This window comes from Miniopterus schreibersii (genome assembly GCF_964146895.1).
Source record: "Miniopterus schreibersii genome assembly, chromosome: 5".
NCBI classification, from domain to species: Eukaryota; Metazoa; Chordata; class Mammalia; order Chiroptera; family Miniopteridae; genus Miniopterus; species Miniopterus schreibersii.
In genome coordinates this window covers 82,300,760-82,325,512 of record NC_138106.1, presented here as the reverse complement: position 1 = coordinate 82,325,512, position 24,753 = coordinate 82,300,760, and the positions used below count along the sequence as shown (strand labels likewise).

General features: G+C 39.3%; 1 protein-coding gene across 1 annotated transcript; it reads left to right on the top strand.

The window, feature by feature from the left end:
* The first annotated feature begins 4,100 nt into the window (after positions 1-4,100).
* SELENOT (selenoprotein T) lies at positions 4,101-24,753 on the top strand. Its single transcript, XM_081138780.1, has 6 exons — positions 4,101-4,370; positions 17,989-18,099; positions 18,847-18,973; positions 21,786-21,873; positions 23,356-23,509; positions 23,994-24,753. Exons 1-5 carry the CDS (start codon positions 4,234-4,236, stop codon positions 23,478-23,480), a joined length of 588 nt encoding a protein of 195 aa, XP_080994906.1. The 5' UTR covers positions 4,101-4,233; the 3' UTR covers positions 23,481-23,509; positions 23,994-24,753.

Genomic DNA, 24,753 nt, shown 5'->3' with positions numbered 1-24,753 from the left:
ATTTAGTACTGTTGTTATTCTGAGACTATTGTTTTTATTAGGTGACTGTGCAAATTGGCATTTTAACGTTTAAACTTTTTTTTTTTTAAGAAAAGGTAAAAAGGTGAAGGGATTAAGCAATAAACAAACAAACAAATTCATGGACACAGACAACAGGATGGTGATTACCAGAGGGAAATAGGGGGGGAGCAAGTAGAAGAGAGTAAAGGGGGGATAAATGGTGATGGAGGGAGACTTGACTTGGGGTGGTGAACACACAGTACAATACACAGATAATGTGTTATAGAACTGTACACCTGAAACATAAGTCATTTTATTACCAATTTCACCCCAATAAGTTCAATAAAAAAAGAAATACGGTAATAGGCCAGATTGATTTTTACATAGATTGAACCATTTAAACACTTACTGCTTATAAGATTAATGAAAAAGTCCATGGGCCAACCCGCTTCAGATAAAATGTTATGCCACTTTTTATAAAGTAAATTGTACACTTCCTGACTTTATACCCCCTACCAAGTAAAAATAATACACCTGTTTCAAAAGAAATTTTATATCAGAAAGTCTATGAAACGTGAAAAAAGATGTTGAGTTTTCCAAAAGTAAATCGAAAGGTGAGCATGTTATTGGTGGCTCTTCCGCTGTCTACCTAACGGCACCATCCATTAACAGCCATCGTCCTGAGACTGTCTGTAGCCCATCACATCAGGTGTCAGTCCCAGGCCCCGCAATAAGATTGCCACTCCACAGGGGCAGCTCAGCCCTGTAGAGTCTATACCGTTAGGTGCCAGGCAGAGCCGATGCTGCAGTCGTGGACGCTTGTTTCTACTGAGGGCCGCTCCTGAAAGGGGGCCAACTGCCTATTCTAATCGGTTACTCAAGTTGCTACTTAATCCACTCCTTCCCTTTATGTTGCTTTATTTGGTTCTTGGAGCCTCGCTAGGGCTTCACCAGCTTATGTCTTCACTTCTTTCCCGGCATGTTTTAGAAATGATAGGAAAGCCAATGAGTATGGTTCCCTCAACTTTCTGTTTCTAGAGTTTCTAGTCTCTGGCCAACTGCCTTCTCTCCGATCTTGTGACGGATTCATTGCTTTCAACACTTTCCTGCCATGTCTCCGAGCTGCTGAGAAAGGAGAGAGGCAGATGCATGTGCTTACTTTGCTATCTTAAATTTAAGACAGAAAAGCACACTTCTAATGGTTTTTTACATGTAATAACATATAATATCTTTATCTTTTAAATGAATTTGAAAATTAAAAGCATTTAATAGGTTCATGCAAAACACAGTTCCTGATATGACCACTAGAGGATTCCAAAGATCAAGGTATAGGAAAATTAAGGCATTAGAAATTTTAGAACATATCTGGAAAATACATGCACTCGTATGTTCACTCACTTAAAACTTGCCAGTTTAATAGCCTGTGATGCTTTTTCTTTTTGCATTGCCAACTTCTTGTGTGTGTGTGTTTTATTTTTTATTTTATTTTTTGCCAAACTTCTTGCATTAACCCTCATACTTGTTCTTACACTTCCCCTGAGTCCTGTCCCTGATCTCCTACTGGCTACAAACGAACCACGTCTGAAGACTTTATTTGCAGATTAACTGTTTACAACATGGAATGTGTTTTCCCATAGAGGTAATACTATAAGTGGTTATTGGTGCTGAGGTGAGCCCATGAAAACCTTAAATAAAAGAAATAGGTATAGATAGATTTTTTTAAAAAAACAGTTTAAAATTATTGTACCCTAAATGTCCACTTTCTCATGAAGTGTTTTCTTACTACATTAACTTAAATCTGTTTTTCCTACTCCAAATATCCATTCCCATTGACATTGATTAAGATACGGTTTTGCAGTTCCTATTGTCCTAAAACATCTAAGATTTGTATTAGTCACTTAAAGTTTGAGTGAGCTCAAATTAACTGCTGTGAAATGTTTTCAGACTTGACTGCATCCTTAAATAAGGAAAAAAAAATTGATCATGTGCTACATTTGAACTGCTAGATATGAGGAACTGCAGAAGCACATGTACTAAGAACTTCCTACTCAACTGTTTCTCCAACTCATATCTGATGTATTTCATGATTGCAATACCTGGGCTAAATGAACCAGAATTACCACTACTTATTAATACTGAGACTTTTTCTGAAGGTATTTATGGTTAGATGGGCCAGGTGCAGAAACTCAGCAGGGCAGGAAGCCCTGGATACCTAGCAAGGGGCCAAACTGGGAAAACAAAAAACTTGTCCCCAGGGTAATCTCTCTTCCCCTAGCAAATCGTTGGTCATACGGGTTAGACCCCTGAGCGTTCCTCCCTAAAGATAACATCTAGGCCTCAGTTGTAGTTCAGCTCCAGGCCCAGAAAAGCAGGGAAACCAGACAAGTGGCACCTTGGCTGCCTCAGGACCAGATATACTGACTACTGACCCCCTGCCCTGGCACTGACCAATCAGTGGGGACCGTGACCAGGAAAGAGCACCTGAGAGCTGATGAATATTCTATTAAGAAACTCCCCTGAGCCCGGCTGGGCGTGGCTCCGCGGTTGAGCATTGACCTAGGATCCAGGAGATCCTGGTTTGATGCCCAGTCAGGGCACCTGCAGGGTTGCCTGCCATCCCCAGTTGGGGGCGTGCAGGAGGCAGCCGATCAGCGACAACTCTCTCATCATTGATGTTTCTCTCTCTCTCTCTCTCCCTCTCTCTGAAATCAGTAAAGATATATTTAAAAAAATTTTGAAACTCCCCTGAAACCTCCCCTAAGATTTCCATCTTTAAGAAAGAGATAAACAGACTTGGGACAAAGGCCTCAGCTTGCCCTCCTCCCTCCTCCCGCCCCAGGGAGCACACCAGGGCCCTCTCCTTCCCCTTCTTCCCTGGCAGGGGATCCCAGCAACCAGGGGAGGCGGGCCATGGGCAGCAGGCGCCCCCCTGCCCCCGAGCCTGTCTCCCGGGCCCCCTTCCCTCTCTGACGGCTCCGTGAGGCTCTCCTGTCCTCTCTGTTCCTCCTGGTTTCACTGTCCCAAGAATATTTTTGCTGCCACCATGGACCCAGTCCCCCTGACTCAGTGCTGTGTGCCCTTCCCTTTGCATTTCCCCATCCCCCACCCCTTCCTTAAATAAATTCAATTTTTCTTTATCTACGTCTGCGGTGCTATTTACCCTGCCCGAGTACCAGCACCTAACCCTCCAGGTAGGACCATTTTCCCCACCGCCGCCCGGCTCTCCGGGGGGCGCGCGGAGGGGGGGGGGCGCGCGGAGGGGGGGGGGGCGCGGAGGCCCGGGGGCGCAGGCGCAGGCGCAGCAGCCGCACGAGCCGCCTTCGGGCCCTGCCAGGCGCGGCTCCCGGGAAGACGGGCTCTCTTCCAATCCCCGTGTATTCTTGGACTCGAAGGTTTTGGCAGGACCAAAAGACCTATCAAGTAATGGCACTAGATTAGTTTTATTTTGGCCCTGATTTGAATAAATGAACAATAGAAAAACAAATATTTCCTAACGCAGGAGACATTTGAACACTGACTGGCTACTAAACAGTATCTTTTTTCTTAAGTGGAATAACGGTATTGGGGTCAGATTTTTTTCTTAAAGGAGTTTTTTTAGAGGTACATACTGAAATATCTGTGGATGAAATGGTGTGATGTCTGATATTTGCTCCCTAGAAGAAGTTAGCGCTACAATCAAGAGTCAAAATACCAGTAATTGTTAAAGTCACTCATGGGTAATTATTCTGTTCTTGTGTATGATTGTAATTTTCTAAAGTTAAAAAAAAAATATATATATATATATATATATTTTACGAGAGAGCAATATTGAGATCCAATGCAAGTCCGCAGCAAGGCGCCCCGGAACAGTCAGCACGCCGGTTACGAGGGCCTGGCCTTCTCTTCTCTCCCACCCCTGAATCGCGGCTGTTCCGTGTGAAATCGCATGTAGAGCCCAGGTGGACCGGAGCTGCAGCTAACAGGCCACCCTGCCAGCCCGCCAGCGCTCCTTCCCCTCCCGCCTCCCTCTTCCCACCGGGTCTTTGCACACAACCAAGATGGTGGGTCAGGACGGTGAAACCAGTCATTTCCCCCCCCGCGCATGCGCAGGCCCCGGGCTGCGCAGGCGCATTCCTGCCTCCCTCGCGACCTTGGCGCACCGCGCCTGCGCCGTGGGGAGCGGCTCACTGCCCCCTCGCCCCGGCTGGCTGCGGTCTGCCTCTGAGCGCGGCTGAAGTGGCTGGCTCGGAAAAGATGAGGCTTTCGCTACTGCTCCTGGTGGCGGCGTCGGCGCTGGTCCGGAGCGATGCCTCGGCCAACCTGGGCGGCGTGCCTAGCAAGAGATTAAAGATGCAGTACGCCGCGGGGCCGCTGCTCAAGTTCCAGATTTGGTGAGTACGTGCGTCGCCCCGCAGCGCCTCCGCTCGGCCCCTCTCGCTACGCGAGTCCCCGGCTTCGCGGCCTAGCGGGCTGAACCTCCGCTGGCCGGGAAGAACGGCACCCGCAGCCGCCCGCAGCCTGCCTTCTCGTAGCCCGTCCCGGAACGGCCGGGCCTGTCTTTTCTCCTCCTAGCATAACTGCCTATTTCTTTTTTGGTTCCTGTAATGGTGGGAATGCGGAAGGGGAAGGCATGAGAAGGCTAAATACTGAAAGGCGAGGATGTGGGGACACTTGTCAGTACCGAGGGCCGGTTGGCGGTGTCGCGCTATGGCTGCCCCCGCTGCCTGCGGCGCTGGGCGTGAGTCGGCGCGGCCTTGGCGGAGGCTCGCCCCGCGCGGGGGCCCGGGTCACTTTTCCTCTCCCGTTTCCCAGGGTTATGCCCGGCGGCCTCGCTGCCCCGCTGGGGGAAGGTTTATTCGGGTCCTGGGAGGGGAGCCGCGAGTGATGGACGCCGTTTTCCCCAGGACCTACCTGGCGGGGTGACTGTGGATTGAGGGCGTGGAGAGGCCTGGGGAGGCTGATTATCAGTTTGCAGTTTTCAGTGTGTCTGAAAAAGGAGTACGTTGCCCTTCTGACAGCCGTTCTCTCCGGGAAACCTGGATCTTCTCCCTTTCTTTCCCTACACCCGCCTCCCAGGAGTTGCCTTTCTACCTTTCATTTCACATTTCTCCTTCTGCATTCAGAGAAGTAGAAAAAAAAATCCTGGCAGTTTTCGACATTGTGCTTTTAAGTCATTTTGTTGTTACCTAGTTTAATATTAGAAGCAGAGCGGTAATGTGTCTACAGCAGAACGACGGCCCTCGATGAACCAGGAAGCTGGCCCTCGTCAGACAGTGAATCTGCCTGCACCTTGATCTTGGCCTTGAAATTTCTGTTGTTATAAGTCAAAAAAAGAAAAATGCTCCCTGTACTGTTTACTATGTGCACGACATATATCATATTTCCTATAATACTGCAAATGGGAGTTATGGCTTGACCATTCTGATTTTTTCCCCCATATATATATTTTTTTTATTAGGAACTGGCAGTCGTATTAGCAACCTATAAATATTGTAATGTTAAGGCTTAAATGTGATACTTTTGGATTTAAGTAGTTTAAAAAAGGCTGCAGTTTTTATGTAGTTTTTCTGTTTTTTACTTTTGTATCTCACAGTTTCATTTGCACTTTTCACAGAATACTCTTTTATAGTGGCTTGTATCAGACTAATTGTCACAGAAACAAGTGTACCTCCACTAAGGATAGTCATAACAAAGTATTTAAAATGTGTAAAGCAAATGTAGGGAGAGCATTCAGTCCTTCAAATTAAACTTTTAAAAAAACTGAAGTACTTCAGTTGAACTTTTGATACTTAGTTTTTGTTTCTTTTCTTGCTTTAAGAATAAACTTGTCCGAAAAGTCTAATAAGTTTTCTTTTGCAGTCACCCTGAGCATGTTATGTGCAAAAGTGCTTTAGGTTGTTTGTTTGTTTGTTCTGTAGATGAAAAATAACTTTATTAATAGCCCTACCAAATGCAGGTAAATTTAGCTTGTTTGTTACTTTTCCCCCCCAGAGATTAATCTGTATATAGAAGGTGATTATTGGATTTCTGGTAGACTCTCTTAGACTTTGGTAGAATCTCTTAGACATTCATTTGCAAGATTGAGAAAGGAGAGGAGGCTAAGACAATTGAGGGTAAATATGAAAATTCTTTTAATTCTGTTTGAAATCTGAGTGTGGTAAAATGCAGTCATTCATTAATCACCTCTGTTAGCAGAAGACAGAACTATTTTTACCTATTTTCAGTTGCTTTTTCCCTTTATTTTATATTTCTTGTGAGTACTCTAACTTTAGCTCAATAGATCATTTGTTAATTGTACCACATTTGTTGTTGCTAATAGAACAAAAGAGCAACACAACACACAAATGGAAGTGAAGAGAGAAAGATCAAGCATGCAAAATAGCCTAAAACAAACTTTCCTATTCTACGGTCATGTATTTTTTTCAATAATATTCATTCAATACTGGCTTGTGCCAAGGACTAAAGATACTATGGTGAACAAGACAGATATGGTTCCTCATGAAGCCTACTAAAATGGCACAGCATTACTCACATACCTGAGCATTTGGTTTATTATGTCAATTGATTAAGCAATCCAGTTGGGTAAGTTTGATGACACTGATTTCATATTTGGGGAAAAAAGTTATTCTACTTATTTGGATGTTTAAACATTGAACATAAAAAAGGAAATTCTCTAATCTGAACTTAAAGTTTCCTTTTCACGTTTTCCTTTCTTGTGATTTTTATGTGTAAATGGATTCTGACAGGTACTTTTGGCATGATGTTTTGTATGCATGCTTTAATTTCCCCTTATATGTTACTTAACATGTAACCAGATCTATTGTATTAATTAGTTGTTGCAGTTTAAATTGTACAATTAATACTTATTTGAACATAGGATGATTGATTTACTAAGCATAGTAGATAAAATAGTTAAAATTTCAAAACATAAGCAGAATATAACAGAACTTTCCAATTTTTGTTAATTTAAGAAACCACTGCTATATTTTTAGGACAACCAAATTATAAGTGGAGTTTCTTTAGTATAATTTTTATTTTTAAAAAAATTTATTGATCTTTAGGGTAATGGAGAGCGAGATATATCAATTTGTTTTTCCACTTATATATGCATTCATTAGTTGCTTCTTCTATGTGTCCTGACTAGAGATCGAACCCTCAACCTCAGTCGTATCCAGACGATGCTCTAACCAACTGAGTTTTGGACCAGGGCCTAAGTGGAGATTTAAGAAGTAAATGAAGTTGCTACTACAAGAACAGTTTATTTAAATTTATACAAACTCAGCCTTTGATTTCATGGTATGGAGGCAGAAAATAAAGACCTGAGACTGGCCCTGGCAGGTATGGCTCAGTTGGAGTGTGGTCCAGTACACCAGAAGGTGGTAGGTTCGATTCCCAATTGGGGCACCTGCAGGATGCAACTGATTGATGTCTCTCTCTCATATAAATGTTTCTTTCACTCTCTCCTTTCCTCTCTGTAAAATCAAGTAAAAAATAAATAAAATAAAGTGAGAAAAATAAGACCTGACACTAATTTGGATGTTGACACTGATCAAGATAGTAAAATGCTGAGTGTTGAAGAAATCTGAGAAATTGTGAGTTGTAGAGATCATGTTAGTTACTTAGATTTAATAGTTGCATATTCAACAAATATTTGAGCATCGGCTTTGTGCAGGCACTTTGCTTGGTGCTGAGAATTCAGTTCAGTGCTGTCACAGATGTAACAGGCAAAAGTGGAAAGCAGTCATTAATCTGTGGACAAAACATATAAATTACAGTTCTGTTAAGTGCTGTGAAGGAAAGTTATATGGTATGGGAGAGGCCTAGTTAAGGAATTGGGGAAAGTTTCCATGAAGAAATGAACTTTGAACTGATATTTGAAGGATACAATTTATTTAGAGCTTTCAAGTAATGGGAAGAACATGTTCAGTGGCCTTGTAAGTGGGAAAGAACATAATTTTATTTTCATTTATTGATTTTAAGAGGGGGGGGAGGGGGTGAGAGAGAGAGAGGAACATCGATTTATTGTTCCACTTATTTATACATTCCTTGGTTGCTGCTTGTATGTGCCCTGACTGGAGATCGAACCCACAACCTTGGTGTATCCCGACGATTCTCTAACTAAATGAGAGCTACCTGGCCAGGGCCAAGAACATAATTTCTTAAGGAGGCCAAGGCTACTGACCAAAGGAAAGTGACATGGGCCCTGGATGGTCTGGCAGGCCATGTTAAGGAAAGATCAACTAGGATCTCTGTGGAAAAGACATTAGAGGGGACAAAGAATAGATGTCGGGAAAGCTTTAAGGGGAACTGTTGGGAATTGCCCAGGCAAGAGATGTTGGAGCTTAGAATAGAAAGGTGGTGGCAGTAGAAGTAGAGAGTAAAGGGACAGATCTTTAGGAGATAAATTAAGTTTTAGGTGATGGATTACATATTTGTGGGGGAGAGAAGTATCAGAGATGACTCCTGAGTTCTGGAACAATGCTGTGCCAGTCACTGGAATGGTAAGACAGATTTTATGGATTTGGGGCAGGGGAGAGGGGGAGGAATCCTGCATTTTTAAGACTAAAAACACTGTAGCCAGGGGAAAATCATGCAAAGTAATTTTCATTTCCTCCAGATAGCCACAGTTTTTAAACTAAAAACTTTAACAGTTACTGTTTTTCACCAAACCTAAGAATATTATGGATTGTAAAATACACCATTATTTTATATACCACTCAGAAGAAAAAAAAATACTGCCATTTAAACTGTGACACACTAATGATTGTAAGATCAGTCCTGATTTTTTTAAAAAGATGCTAAATAGAGGGAAAGTACTTTTTGGAATCGGTGAAATAGAGGAGTAATAAATAAGTTGATCCAAATAGTAGAGTGATAGAGTGTTAATAGAGAACAAATAAAATGGTGGCTACTACAACTACCACTGCGTTAGATTTTTAAAGTTCTGTAATGTTTGCGTGGAATTTAATCACCATTTTGTTTTGTTTTACCATTTTAAGCAACAAATAACTGCAGTATGTAACAATACTGTGTACATAATAGTTGTTTTTACTTAATAATGAAGATTTTAGTTCAAAGCTGTTTAGATGTAGGAAAAATATGAATGATTTTAAAAGTTTTAATCTCTTACAAAAAATTGAAACATTGTTTCTTTGCAGTTTGCCATTACAGTAAGTGGTAGAATTCAAATTGAATATATCATTTAGAAATACGAAGATAACCTCATAAATTTTGAATTTGGAGAGTTAATGGAAAATGCGTATTTACTGGACTAGCAGTTTGGCGGCCCAGGTTTTTATTTGATCTGTCTCATATTTTGAATGACTTTGGGGGAAATACTTTAATGTCTTTAGCTTTTACCTTGTTCATCTGTAAAATGAGGATGTTAGTTGTACTCCACTTACCTCTAGTATCCTATTGTTCTATTTTGTACTGTTAGGAAGCTTAAAGGTAAAAAAATGAAAGGATGCATGTGTGCATTATTTCTGTTTTTGTCACTGAAGAGTGTTGTTGGAACCCCCTGGCTTCTCTGCTAGTCACCTTCCCTGCTTTCCAAAAAAGCAGTCTTGTTTTTACATACCTTACCTTGATTGGAGTGCAGCTTGGGATTGGTGAGGAAGAAATCTTGCCACATAGATAGGTTTTAGCAGGAGCTGCTGATAATGAAGTCCTCATTTTTATGCCCTGTTTTCATGCTACTTGTTTGCCTCTTTTGTCTAGTTTTTAGGAAGTTATGAATTTGGTCTTTTACAGTAACATTTGGAAACCAGTTGTTTGCTGGGAGAGACACACATACATAAAACATTGTATTCTGAATGTTCTAAAACAGAGTAATTGAGGACTTTAAAAATCCAAAAGGTAGAAAGATTTCCTATTCAGGGGAGTGGGAGGCCCTTGCAGAGGAGGAAATGAAATTTGAAGGGCATGGGGAACCTCACCTGGAGATACAAAGAGCTTTATAATCTGAGGGAAGAATGTATGCAAATAAAGCCTTACTCAGCATAGAGGAGGGGAGGAGACAGGAAATGAGGAAAGCTGGAGTCAGATAATCAGTTAAAGACACCTACCTAGCATAGTGTACATGCTACCATTTAGCAAGTGCTCATTTTTTAAATTTGTCATTTGTATTGTCTCTAATGCTGTTATGAGAACTTAGGGAAATAAACCTTTAAAATGTTACTCTCACTTTCATTTAAAAAAAAAATGAAAATAGCTTTCTGGTTTGAAAATAATACATGTTTATTGTATGTGAGCACTCCTCTTTGTAATTTTTCTAATGTTTTTATTGATTTCAGAAAGAGGAAGGGAGAGGGGGAGAGAGAGACATCAGTGATGAGTCATTGATCGGCTGCCTCTTGCACGCCCTATACTGGGAATCGAGCCCGAAACTGGGGCATGAGTGAGGAGCTCGAAGTTCCATTCCCGGTCTGACCACGAGCTCCTTGTTCATGGGTGAATGTTCAGCCTCTGAGCCATGCTGGCTGGGCTGTTTGTAATTTTTTAAAGAAGCATTTATCAGATTAGTTTATTATTCAGTCCCTGAATATCTTGTTTCTTGTGTGGTGTATAGAGCACCTTGTTCAGAATTCATTGCTGAAAACACTTAGAGCAGGTGATGTACCAGACAAATGTCTATTACTACATCCACTAAGGAGAACAAGGAGAAATAGAGATTACGTCTGAAAATGCAGTGCTCAGTGGTTGGTGAGCTACTGGACTGGTCATTGTTGTAAACAATTAGAAACCACAGTATTTACAAAATGTTTTCTTGATTTTTTTTTTTGGTATAGCATGTGGGAAATATTAGTTGAAATTCTTGGAATGCAAGTAGCAGAAAATTATTTGAACTGGTTTGGACAACACATTTAGAAGTGCATTTTAAAATTACCAAAGAGCCCGGCTGGGCGTGGCTCAGAGGTTGAGCATCGACCTAGGATCCAGGCGATCAGGGTTCGATTCCCTGTCAGGGCACATGCCTGGGTTGTGGGCTCGATCAATGACTCTCTCATCATTGATGTTCCTGTCTCTCTCTCTTCCTCTCTCTGAAATCAATAAAGATATAAAAAAAGAATTTAAAAAATAAATAAATAAATAAAATAAAATTACCAAAGAATAGTTTTAGAACCCAAAGGTAGGGGTGCAGCAGGGCCTCAAGACAGGCTGAAAACAGAAAACTGGGAAGTCTGAGAAGACTTCACCCAGGCTTCCTCTGGTTCACATTGGTACTTTAAAAAAATAAATTATTGATTGATTTTAGAGAGAGAGGAAGGAGGAGAAAGAGGAACATTGATTTGTTGTTCCACTTACGTATAACATTCATTGGTTGATTATTGTATGTGGCCTCACCTGGGGTTGAACCAGCAACCTTGGCATTTCGGGATGACGCTCTATCCAACTGAGCTACCTGGCCAGGGCCACATAGGTACTTTTCTCAGTAACATGTGCTTCATTTTTCTCTTTTCTCTGAAGATTGACTCATTTCCTCCTCTTAGTCCTTTTGAAAGGTCATCACTGCCCCCTACTCACAATGGCTCTGGTGTTAAACATTCATCTGTGTGGAGATAATCACTTTTTAAAATCCCAGTTCAGCCTGGCAGGGCGTGGCTCAGAGGTTGAGCGTCGACCTAGGATCCAGGTGATTGGGGTTCGATTCCTGGTCAGGTCACATGCCCGGGTTGCGGGCTGGATCCCCATTCGGGGGCATGCAGGAGGCAGCCGATCAATTACTCTCTCATCATTGATGTTTCTATCTCTCTCTCTACCTCTCCTTTCCTCTCTCTCAAATCAATAAAGATATATTTAAATAAAATAAAATCCCAGTTCATCTGAAATCTCAACTGTGGCAAGGGGTTGGGTCTCACCATGTAGCAGGAGCTAATTCGATGTGTGGGTGAGAAGACAGTTGGAGGGGGTGGTTATTATAAATAAAAGGGGAAGGTAATTTTAAGAAATGCTAAAAACAGAAATTATAAGTATTTCATAATAGTAATAGTAAATGTCTGAGATTTTTCTGTCTTTTTTAAGCACTTGTGAGAGGCTGGGATTTGTGACAGGCTCAACTTTGATATAAGTAAGGTATTTGACTACAGTTAGGTGCAGATGTAGTATAGAAAAGGGAAAAATCCTGGCCTGCAGCTCAGTGGTTAGAGCATCAGCCAGGCACCGGAGGCTTGTGGGTTCGATTCCCAGTCAAGGGCATGTACCTGATTAAGGACTCGTGTGGGAGGCAACCAGTCAGTTTCTTCCTCCTCTCTCCTTTCTTCTCTCTCTCTCTTTCTCTCCGCCCTGAACCCCTTACCCTCCTCCCTTCCACTCTCTGAAAATCAGTGGAAAAAATATCCTCGGGTGAGGATTAAGCAAAAAAAAAAAAGGAAAAGTGTGTTGGTTGGCACCATGAATTAGGAGACCAAAAACATGATGGACTTTAAAAAGCACAGAATCTATTTGAAATAGTGAGCATGGACAAAGGATTTTTCTGTAATTTCCTTTCTATTTATTACACAAAGATCATGTAATTTATATGCAAGTTCTTTTAGAAAAGTAGTGTGTGAAAATATTTTAAATTGAGCAATTACAAAAGTTGACTCCGTAAGTAAGATATTTCTGTATTACTAGAAAGAGATTTGCAAAGTGATTAGGACTTAAATTTAAAATTTCTTTTCAAAGTTTAAATTTACTTCTTAAGGACCTTTGGTCCAGGGGCAGAGGGAAGGGGTAGCTACTGCAGCATATTTTTAGCATGTTGAGATACTTATTTGTTGGATGTATACTAGAAGTCATAGTTTTTGTTGTTGTTGTTAATCCTCACCTGAGGGTATTTTTTCCATTGCTTTTCAGAGAGAGTGGGGGGTGGGGAGAGAGAAACATACATGTGAGAGACACATACCAACTGGTTGCCTCCTGCACCCACCCTAGCTGGGGGCAGGGAAAAACCCGCAACCAAGGTACATGCCCTTGACTGTGAATTGAACCTGAGACCCTTCAGTGTGCAGGCCAGCGCTCTAACCAGAGTCACACCGGCCAGGGCTAGAAGTTATAGTTTTATTCACTGACCCAGAAAAAAAGGAATAACTTAAAAGAGCTGGGTTTGATGGTAGAAGTGGAATGACTACTGCTCCTTACCATATGTATGCTTTCAATTTAACATTTTGTCCACCTCGATAAACACTAGGTATGTTTTGTTTTCTGTCAGCAGTATTGATTGCTATTTCAAAACAAAAATTATTGTGAGGAAAACAATTATATAGGGAAAAAGTTCCTTGGTTTTCTTTATGAATCTGGAGGCAAATATAGAGAAGGAAGTTTACTGACCTATAGTATAAATAGACTTGTCTAAAAATGTGGGGTTTTTTCTTTGTTTTTTGGTCTTGTAAACAGCTTCATTTTTCAGAAATAAGAAAGTTACAGTTTAAAAGCCTTTTTTGGATTTCAAGGTTATGGGCCGATTCTGTTTGGAGTTTGGTGAAAAGATCTGAGACTAAACTGAAGACATGGTGCTGGGAGAACCAAGGATAAGAGTCAGGCTTCCGAGCACAGTAGCCAGAAAAATGGGTTACTGGGAGGAATCTGACCAATAGTGTTATCTCCACATAGACACACCTCTCTAGCCTGGGCCCTTTGGCTTCCCTTGGTGAAGGATTGGAACTCCCAGAGCACATGTGAGGGACTTCTTGGGACCCACAGGTTTAGATCTCGAGGGAGAATCTATGTCTTCATCATGGAAGAACCTCGGAGACCTCTGCCGCCAGGAGGCCAACTATATGGGAACTCGATTGTGGCATTGTGGACAAAAAGAACTTACTTCCTGGACACAGGGATGGATAGCTCTTATATTATCTAATTGTTCTATTGGGGTCTAGTGGAAGTGGCCTTAGGATCTCATGTCCTGAAGTCTGTTCTAGTCTGTGTTAACTAAGGTCACTCACCACTACCCACCCACCACCTAATATAATGCTTGGCACCTAGTAGGCATTTGATAAATATTTGAGTGAATTAATAAATGATACATGAATATATAACCATGGAAAAGTCACTTGATCTCTCTGGGCTTCATGTTTTTCCGTTCATCTATAAAAAAGTTTCACTTCAATTAATTAGATCTTGAGTTCTGAATATATTGCATTAAAAGTTAGTTAGATAATCAACTCTATTGTAAACACCAGTGCAAACTTGGGCATTGCAATCAGGTGGCATTTCTTGGTTTCACGGTAGATAGGTATGTAGGTAATCTCGATTATTTTTATAATAGCATCATTAAAAATTTCTTATAGAAAAAGCAATTGTGGCAAAATTCAAATACTTGACAAGTCTAACAACAGTAATAAGAAAATATTAGATAAGGTGAATGCTTAGTAAAGATAACATAGCTAGAGATTTCTAAGTTCTTTTAAGAATTTAGCTATAGAGATTTGTTTCCCTGTGAAAATATTTCATGCTTTTTAGGTCTATAATCTTTTGGACCTAAAATTTAGAAATTTTTATTCTAAATACAGAGGAAGTATTAATTGTTAAGAAAGACTAAATTTCTCATTTTTTTTTTTTAAAAAGTGAGTTTCTTAAAATTGAGATCTATTGATAATTGGACTGTCTCACCCTGTCAGATATAAACTTGATGCCCTTCCCTTGGTGGTGGTTGATGGTTGGTATGTTTTTTCTTGATGACAGTGTAATTAAAAAAGCTGGCACCTGAGGTTTTACTCCACTATAACTTAATTGCTGATCTTGCTTTCTCTGTACCAAGTGGTACTTCCATTGCTTTATATTTATGTGCTCCTTAACTTAGAACTTAATGTATTTAAGTGCTTAACAATCCTACCTGAATTTGTAAGCTCTTCTGTTGATATGGTGGCACCACCCGCCTCTCCCTTCCCAGTTTTATTGAAGTATGATTGACAAATAGAAATTGTATATACTTAAGGTGATGACATATGCATTTACAAGGTATGTTGTGAAACAATTACTACAAAAGGTTAGTTAACACATCCATCACCTCACATAATTACCTCTGTTTTGGTGAGAACATTTAATATCTATTCTCTTTCAAGTATACAGTACAGTATTGTTATCATGCTGTACATTTGATCTCCAGAATTTATTCATTTTAAAACTGGAAGTTTTCATCCTTTGACCAACATCTCCCTATTCTTCCCACTCCCAGGACCTGGCCACTACCAATCTACTTTGTGTCTATGAGTTCACCTTTTTTAGATTCCACATATAAGTGAGATCTTACAGTACTTGTGTTTCTCTGACTTATTTCTCTTAGCATAATGTGGTCAAGATCCATCCATGTTATTCCTAATGACAGCATCTCCCCCTTTTTTGGCTGAATAATATTTCATTGTATTATATGTACCATGTTTTCTTCATTCATTCATTCATTCATTGATAGATGAGACATGGTTTTTTCCGTGTTTTGGCTATTGTAAATAATGCTGCAACAAACATGGGGGTGCAGATATTTCTTTGAGATAGTGATTTCATTTATTTCAGATATATACCTAGAAGTGGTAGCTAGATCAAATGGTAGTTCTGTTTTTAATATTTTAAGGAACTTATGTACTGTTTTCCATAGTGGCTGCACCAATTTACATTTCCACCAGTAGTGCACAGGGTTCCCTTTTCTGTCCTCACCGAACTTCTCTCCTCTTTTTTTACAATAGACATCCTAGCAGGTGTGATATGCTGTCTCATTGTGGTTTTGATTTGCATTTCCCTCATGTTTTCATGTACATGTTGGCCATTTGTTCAGGGCTTTTCCCAGTTTTTAAATGTATTATTAATTTTTTGGTTATTGAGTTATATGATCCTTATGTATTTTGGCTAGTAACTCCTTATTAGATAATTTGAAAATACTTTCTCCTATCTGTAGTTTGCTGTCTTATTTTGTTGATGGTTTCCTTTGCTTTTTAGTTTGATGTAGTCCCACTTGTTTATTTTTGCTTTTGATGCCTTTGCTTTTGATGTCAAATCCAAAAAATGATTGCCAGGACTGTGGTCAAGGAGCTTACTTCCTATGTTTTCTGTAATTTTATGGTTTCAGGTCCTTAATCCATTTTGAGTTGATTTTTGTGTATGATGTAAGATAGTGGTCCAATTTCATTCTTTGTATGTGGCTCTCCAGTTTTCCCACCACCATTATTGAAGAGACTGTCCTTTCCCCATTGTATGTTCTTGGCTTCTTTATTTTAAAGTAGTTGACCATATATGCGTGGGTTTATTTTTGAGCTCTCTGTTCTCATTGATCTGTGTGTATGTTTTATGCAAATACCATACTTGTTTTTGTTTGTTTGTTTACTTTGGGAATACATTTATTAAAACAAGGGCGGGCTTAGGACAGAAGAATTAACAGGAGAGAGCCAAGGCAGGGCTGGTTTGTCTCTCTAGAAATGTTACAGTGGTGAAGGCCTTGGGTGGAGGGTGGGAGCAGGGTGGAAGAGTTCAATGGGGAAAAAAAGGGACATCTGTAGTACTTTCAACAATAAAGATTTTAAAAAGGGGTGGGAAGAAATGCGGGGCTGCTTTGGCTCACTGAGAAATAAGTGTCTCAGTGATACAAGTGAGCCAAGGCAGGACTGCTGTCAGCTCACTGGAAAGTCAGAGAAAAGGGGGCCTTGGAGACAGGTTCAGGGGGTTAGCCTGGGAGGAGCTGCTGAGGAGCTGCAGCTGCCCATTGCTCTCTTGGTTGCAAGTCTTTTGGAGAGTTTAGAATTTAGGAGATGCACACCTGTTAGGGAAGAAGGGGGGGGGGGGGAAGAGAAAGGTATGGGGGTGCTTCGGGAGGGCACACTAATACCATACTGTTTTGATTACTAAGGCTTTGTAATAGTTTGAAATCAGGAAGTGTGATGCCTCCAGCTTTGTTTTTCCTTCTTTTTTTTGTTTTTTTTTGTTTGTTTTAAAAATATATCTTTATTGATTTCAGAGAGAGGAAAGGAGAGGGAGAGAGAGAGACAGAAACATCAATGATGAGTCATTGATCAAGCCCGCAACTGGGCATGTGCCCTGACTGGGAGTCGAACCCCGATGGTCTGGATCCTAGGTCAACGTTCAACCGCTGAGCCATGCCCGGCCGGGCTGTTTTTCTTTTTGAAGATTGGGCTATTTGGGGTCTTTTGTGGTTTCATAAAAATTTTAGGATTGTACTATTTCTGTGAAAAATGCATTGGAATTTTGGTAGGGATTGCATTGAATCTGTAGATTGCTTTGACATTTTAACAGTAATAATTCTTCTGACCCATGAACACGAGATACCTTTTTATGTGTGTCTTCAGTTGCTTTGATCAGTATACTTTTCCCCCCTCATATATGCACTCTGGTGGCGTATTTCCCCTTCTCTTGCTGAGGCAACGTATATCCATAATTTAATTGTTCAGAGATTTTAATGAAGACAATTGGGTGCTGTTGACTTAATTTCTGGAGTAATGGTATAGATTACTATCATATTGCTGAAAATTATCTTCCCAGTCTTTGTTTTCTTCTGCAAAGTGGAATCAAACTTTAGAGTCAAGGGATCTAAAAGTTATTTATGTTCCTCTTATTGTGATTAAGCAGGTATGTTTGCCCAGTTAGGGGCAGAGTGGAAATAAGAACCAGAGTTTTATGTCTTATGCCGTGGGTGTTTTTTTAAAGCTTCTTGTGCCCCACTTTTGAATGTCTCTATTTCAGATGAATAAGAGTTGTTTTTATTTCAGTGTTTATGTAATCATTGATTTGAGAGCTCAAAATACACTGACATATGTGAGTAGGTATTCGCTGTTGTCCAAGAGTAACCCAAATCTATAGAGTATGATATTCTAATGGAAGGGTTTGCTTGAGGGTGAGGTAACTTAAATATGTGAAATTTGTGGGGGAAAACCTCCCTATACCCACCATCCAGCATCAGTTATTAATTTGTGACTGTTCTTGAGAAACACTTTTAATCTTGGCAGTTTTAGGCTTTGTCTAACACAAAAGCAGTCTAGGCATATTCTAAACCAGTTAACAGGAAGCACTTTTATTTCTCTGCAGTGTTTCCTGAGGTTATAGGCGGGTGTTTGAGGAGTACATGCGGGTTATCAGCCAGCGGTACCCAGACATCCGCATTGAAGGAGAGAATTACCTCCCTCAACCAATATATAGGTAAGTAAATTTTAGTAACTTAGAAGGACAATAATTTGAGTTTGTAAACTTTTGTGAATTGGTTCAGTTAACTTTCTTGGTTATTATAATCTCTTAACTAGTTGTAATAATATACATAGAACACTTTCATAAATAGCAAATATAGAAGAATTTTTCTGTGAAAAGGGGAATTGTTTTCTAGGTGACAGTTCTTCAGAAGATGTGTTTTTTTTTCTGTAATTGTTATTGTGGAGGTAGACCACGAACTCCCAAATTTTTATAGTCAGTCAGTGGCATAAAATTCTGTACTGTTAAAATAATATTTTTTAAAGGCTACTGCTATATATGTAATCTTATAAATTATTTTTTGATTGATTTAAAATATATTAAATATTTTTATTTTAAAACTGTAAAATAAACTAGTTACTATCTTTTTAAAAAAAATTTATTTTTTTAAATATATATTTTTATTGATTTCAGGGAGAGGAAGGGAGAGGTAGAGAGTGAGTTGAAACATCAATGATGAGAGTTTCATCATTGATCAGCTGCCTCCTGCACGCCCCTTGACTGGGGATCATCAGGCCCACGTCCTGGGCATGTGCCCTTACTGGGAATCAAACCGTGATCTCCTGGATCCTATTCCGATACTGAGTTATAACTTTTAGATTTGGTGTCTAGAAAATGTCTGTGTACATATGTTTGAGTTATGAAATTTTGAAGTAAATGAGAAATTGCAGCTTCTGATGAATTTTTCTTTTCTCTTCATAGACACATAGCTTCTTTCCTGTCAGTCTTCAAACTAGTTTTAATAGGCTTAATAATTGTTGGCAAGGATCCTTTTGCTTTCTTTGGCATGCAAGCTCCTAGCATCTGGCAGTGGGGCCAAGAAAATAAGGTATGTAACTTAATAGCTTTGGCAGCTGTAAGTTTTTAGGTTGTCAATGAGTATACTTTAATGAACTTTCTTAAGTACCTGTTGCTGATTAACCTTTTTACATATATTTTTGCAACTTAAACCATTTTTTATTTCTGGGCAAGGCACTTAACTTCCCTTGGCCTTAGTTTTCATATTTATGTAAGAATGATTAGGTCTTATGTTTTTATTACTTGAAGGATAGGGAGGTGTTACTGTAGTAGAACCTGAGCACAAAATAATTTAAAACCTGATTTTGATTATAAAATAAGGCCTAGTCATGTCCAGCAAAACATAATATATACTTAATGTAGGCCTTTTATACTAACTGATACCGGTATTAATGGTTTTATTCACATTAAAAACGGTATTTTACTGAATTGTTCTTATCAAAACACATACACACTCACTCTGTTATTATTTGTCCTTTGATTCTTCTGTTCATGGGGAATCTGTTTAGCAAATTACCTGAAACAATATATGCATAAAACTTTTGTACTATTTCTTTTTATCTCTGTAGGGTCCTGCTGCAGCATACATTCTTTTTAGATATCTTTTCATCCGTTTTATTTAAACTCATCTTTTCTGAAGGGTATACCTTTCTGCTGTAAGAAATGGGACTAATTGTTATTTCTCTTGAGATTGCACAAGTTTCTAAGAAGCATTATCTTTTGGAATCTTACATGGTCTTGGCCTTTACTTCTAGGCTGAGACTATCTTTAGCTGACTCCTACATAGCTGTACTACTTTTTCTTAGGGAACGTCAGGTGCTGCCTCTAAGCATGTCTCTGCCCTGTTATTAACAAAACATTGATTCTCATAGGATTGAGAATTGGAAGTTAAGTACTTAATGATAATATTTTGTTATACTTATTAATTCTGATTTCAAAATATTTTCAGTACATTTTACTTTTATAGACGTATAAAATTGTTGATCTACTGTGGAAGATGAATGTGCTTGAAAGCTGTAGCTTGCATGACACTTTCTTGTGTACTGTTCCCCTGAGAGTAGACTTGTATTTCCAAATGCTAGGGTAACGTCTATGAAATCAAAGCCACCTAGCTTAAGGGGAATGTGGGCGGGGAAAACTTTCTCATCTGCTGTGGGCTTTTTGACTTGTTTTTCTGAAACACCTTTCTGTGAATTGGCATCCTCACTACATCCGACTTTTAGTCAGTGATTTTGTTAAATTAAAACCCCTCTGTCCATGAGGGAGCTTTTAGTCTCTTTTGGGAGGATACAGATTTGCATTCAAAGGTGGGTGAATGTAATTTAATATGCCAGTGCTTCTTAACCTTTTTTCTTAGTTTGTCTTTTGGGTTAATGGACCCAATTTAAACGGGGGGGGGGGGGGGGGGGCCTCCCACCATACCAACAGTTATTGGACATCAGCAGGGTGTCTGAGAATTCAACTCAATTCTTACACTTATCTACCTGGAGGTGGCAGTAAATTTCACAGGTTAAGAATTCAGTACTCTAAGACCCCCCCCCCCCCCCCCCGCCACACACACACACTCACTCCCCCCCCCCCCCCCCCCCCCGGTATTCAAATACTAGTTGCAAACCTGTGCTTCTGATCAACTTGCTACAGAGTGGAGGTTCCCACAGCCTCCTCCATGGGTTTGTTTAATTTGCTAGAGTGGCTCACAGAGCTTAAGTGAGACATTTTACTTACTAGATTACTAGCTTATTGCAAAAGGATATAACTCAGAAACAGCCAGATGGAAGAGATGCATGGGGCAAGGTATGTGGGAAGGAGCTTCCATGCCCTCTCCAGGTGAACCATTCTCCTTGCCTCTTTTTTTTTTTTTTTTTTTTTAAATATATCTTTATTGATTCCAGAGAGAGGAAAGGAGAGGGAGAGAGAGAGAGAGAAACATTAATGATGAGAGAGTCATTGATCAAGCCTGCAACCGGGCATGTGCCCTGACCGGGAATCGAACCCTGATCTATATCCTAGGTCGATGCTCAACCGCTGAGCCACACCCGGCCAAGCGTCTCTTTGCCTCTTTACGTAAAGGTTCACCAACCTGGAAGCTCTTCAATCCCAGTCCTTTTGGGTTTTTGTGGCAACTTAATGAAGCACAAGCATGACTGATTAAATCACTGGCAGTTGGCAACCAGTAAAGATTAACAGCCCCTCTTTCCTTCCTTAGAACGGCTATGTCCAACACTTGAAGCATGGTTGGCTTTCCTCTTTCCAGGCAGTGCGCCCCATCCTTAGGTGCTCTTCAAAATCACTTATTAACATAACAAAAGACACCTTTCCAGTTCTCAACACTTAGGAAATTCCAAGGGTTTTAGATGCTCAGTGCCAGAAACTGGAAGGAAGATCAAATACATATTTCACAATTTGACTTAAAATTATTTGTTTGGAACATAGACAAGTTGTATTGAAAACATAGAGTTGCTGATTGTTGCATCAGTAGTCTCTTGTGAATTCATTCATTATATTATAAAAATGGTAAAATGAATCCTCCTTACGCTGGTATTCTTTCATTAAACTTACTAAGGCTATTGAGAGATCTCTAGAAATTCTGTCTCTATGTTATGACTATCATATATATAAGTTCTTCAGCATGTATAGAACTGTGAATTCTGCATTTTTCTTTTCTTGTATATCTTGAACATAAGGAATAGCAGTAATAGTTTGTATAGAAACTTTTAAAGTAGAGTTAAAAAGAGCAATTACCAAATAAAAATGAGACTACTTAAAGGTTACTGTGTCTTAAATTGTCATGTTCTGATTTCAAAATGACTTTGCCTACTGTACTGAATTATATTGTCTTTTAGGTCTATGCATGTATGATGGTTTTCTTCTTGAGCAACATGATTGAGAACCAGTGTATGTCAACGGGTGCATTTGAGATAACTTTGAATGGTGAGTTCTGAATAGTTTGCATTCTGTGATACATTTTAGGTGATTTATAATGAGCATTGGGCTTTTCTGTTTTTTGATAATGTGCTAAATTATCTCTTTATATGGTTCTCATCTACTTTCATGGCTTTAAAATAACATCTGTATGATGACCCCTGAATGTATAGCTCTGCAGAGCTCTAGATCTCTCTTCTATGTGCTACACCCAGAATCTTAAACTCCTACTTCCAAACCGTTGATTACCTCTGCTTCCTGTAATTCTTGTATATTCCAGTTTGTTCCTTCCCTGGCATTTCTCATTTATTTAATGGCACCATTATCATTCTACCCAGTTGCCCATGTCAGAAACCTAAGATAACATCACTTTTCCCCTTTCTCTCTATACCTAATGGGTTACCAAGTCTTCTCAGTTCCACCTTTTACATTTCTCAAAACAGCCTCATCCTTAGGTCCCCCATCTTTTTATCTTCATTGGCACCACTCTAGTCTAAGCCACAAATACCTTGTTCCCCTCTAATATATTCTCTAAACCAAAGGTTATCAAATATGGCCTATATCTCAAGGTAACAATAGTTTTTATATTTTTTAATTGTTTAAAAAATATCACAGGAATATTTTGTGATACACAACAATGAAAAACTTTTAGAAATTTAAATTTATCGCTTAGTTGTATAAGTACCTATATAATATCCTTGATTTTGCCTCTTGATCCATAAAGCCTGAAATATTTACTGTTTGGCTTCTTATAGAAAAATTTGCTGACACCTGATCCAGACAGTGATTTTTTAAAAATGCACATTTCATCTTCTTGCTTCACTGCTCAGATTCATTAAATGTCTTTACTTTGATCTCAAGATAAAGACAACATTTAACATATCCAAAAGGCCCTGCATGATATAGCCTAGGGATCAGCAAACCATGACTTTGTGGACCATATTCCATGCTGCCTGTTTTGTAAATACAGTTTTATTGGAACACAGCCATTCCCATTCGTTTATGTATTGCCTGTTTCTGCTTTCAGGCTACCATGAGAGTTGAGTAGCTGTGACAGATTGTATACCCTTTTGAGCTGAAAATGCTTACTATCTGTCCCTTTGCAATCTCTGATCAACAAATTCAGGCTAGTTCCTGCCTACCTCTCTAGCCTCCCTTGTACCATTCTTCTATATTTTAGCTCTCACTTTTAATTATAATCTCTCACTTTTAATAATAGTACATGCAACGGCTCCTTTCCAGCCTCTCGAATCTCCCTCTCATAGCATCTTCTCATTTTAATTCTTAGTGCACATTTGTGATCTTGTAGCTATTTGTATAGTTTTTTTGTATTCTCTTACTAGAATGTAAACTCAATAAAAGCAAGAAGCTTAATTCTTTTGCTCATTTTTGTATTCCCAGTTGTGTACCTAGACAATAAATATTTGTGGAACGAGTGTTTATTACAGAATCATCTTTAATTTGGGGGGCTGGTACCATTTATTTTTATAGATGTACCTGTGTGGTCTAAGCTGGAATCTGGTCACCTTCCATCGATGCAACAGCTTGTTCAAATTCTTGACAATGAAATGAAGCTCAATGTGCATATGGATTCAATCCCACATCATCGATCATAGCCCCACCTATCAGCACTGAAAACTCTTTTGTAAGTAGTTTAAAAATATAAGAACTATGTATAGATATCAGTTAATTCTCATCATGAATCTGAAAAGATATTAGATACTACGTAGATTATCGCTTGAGTTTCCAACTTGGGATTTAACAGATGGATGTTTTCTTCATTAAAATTTAGAAGATATAAGGTTGTATTAAGTTATCTTCAAAGCTTAATAATTGGGCTTATAACATCATTTTTTACTGTGAACTTCTAATGGCCAGAATTGATGTATTATACTAGGATGTTTATATGCATATTCTCTCCCTACCTTCAAATAACTAGTTCCTAAGACTGTGCAAATTCTTTTAGCATGCTCAAAATAGAGAATTTATAAGCAAATATGTGTGAATGTGGAGAGGTAACTGTTAACTTTTGCTTAGCAGAGATGTTCTCAGTTCTTTTCTGATCAAGGAGTTGATTTTATAAGAGTGAAGTTTGAAGTAAAATATTCTTTTTTCTGTATGTCTTTCAGACATTAAGGGATTTTTGCAAGAGCAGCGTGACTGACATTATGAAGGCCTGTACTGAAGACAGCAAGCTGTTGGTACAGACCAGATGCTTTTTTGGCAGGCTCGTTGTACCTCTTGGAAAACCTCAATGCAAGACAGTTTTTCAGTGCTGGCACATTTTGGAAATCTGCACATTCGTGGAGTGCAATAATACTGTATAGTTATTTTTTCTCCCCCCAACCCATTCAGTTAATAGTTTTTTAAAAATGTAAACATTGCTACTTGTACCTTTTTTCCTTAGTCACATTTGAAAAAATTGCAAAATGAGTTAGAATTTGATTTTTTTTTCAAGGATGTCTGTTAAATCTGTTGTGATTTTTATATGAATTTTCCTTTTTTATAGTTTAGAATTGATCCTTTTGGGAATACAGCTGAAGTTCTCACTTTGTAAGAGTTTATCAGACATCTCTAATTTGGTCATGTCCAACTTACATAGGTTTCAAAATACTGCAGATTGTGAACAGTGCATTATACAAGATTATGGGGGGGAGATCCTATATGCAGAGTACTCTACCTATTTGTGTGTATGTGTGTATGCACGCTCGCATGCGTTGCGCGCGAGTGTGATTGTCAGAGAAACTACTAAAAGACCAACGGCTTTTTAAATCCTGTTATAGTTCAAGTGTCTTGCCTTGACCAATCTAATGAATTGATTAACTGGGCCTTTATACTTAACTCAATAAAAAATAAGCAGATATAAGTAAAATAAAAACTTTGAATTTA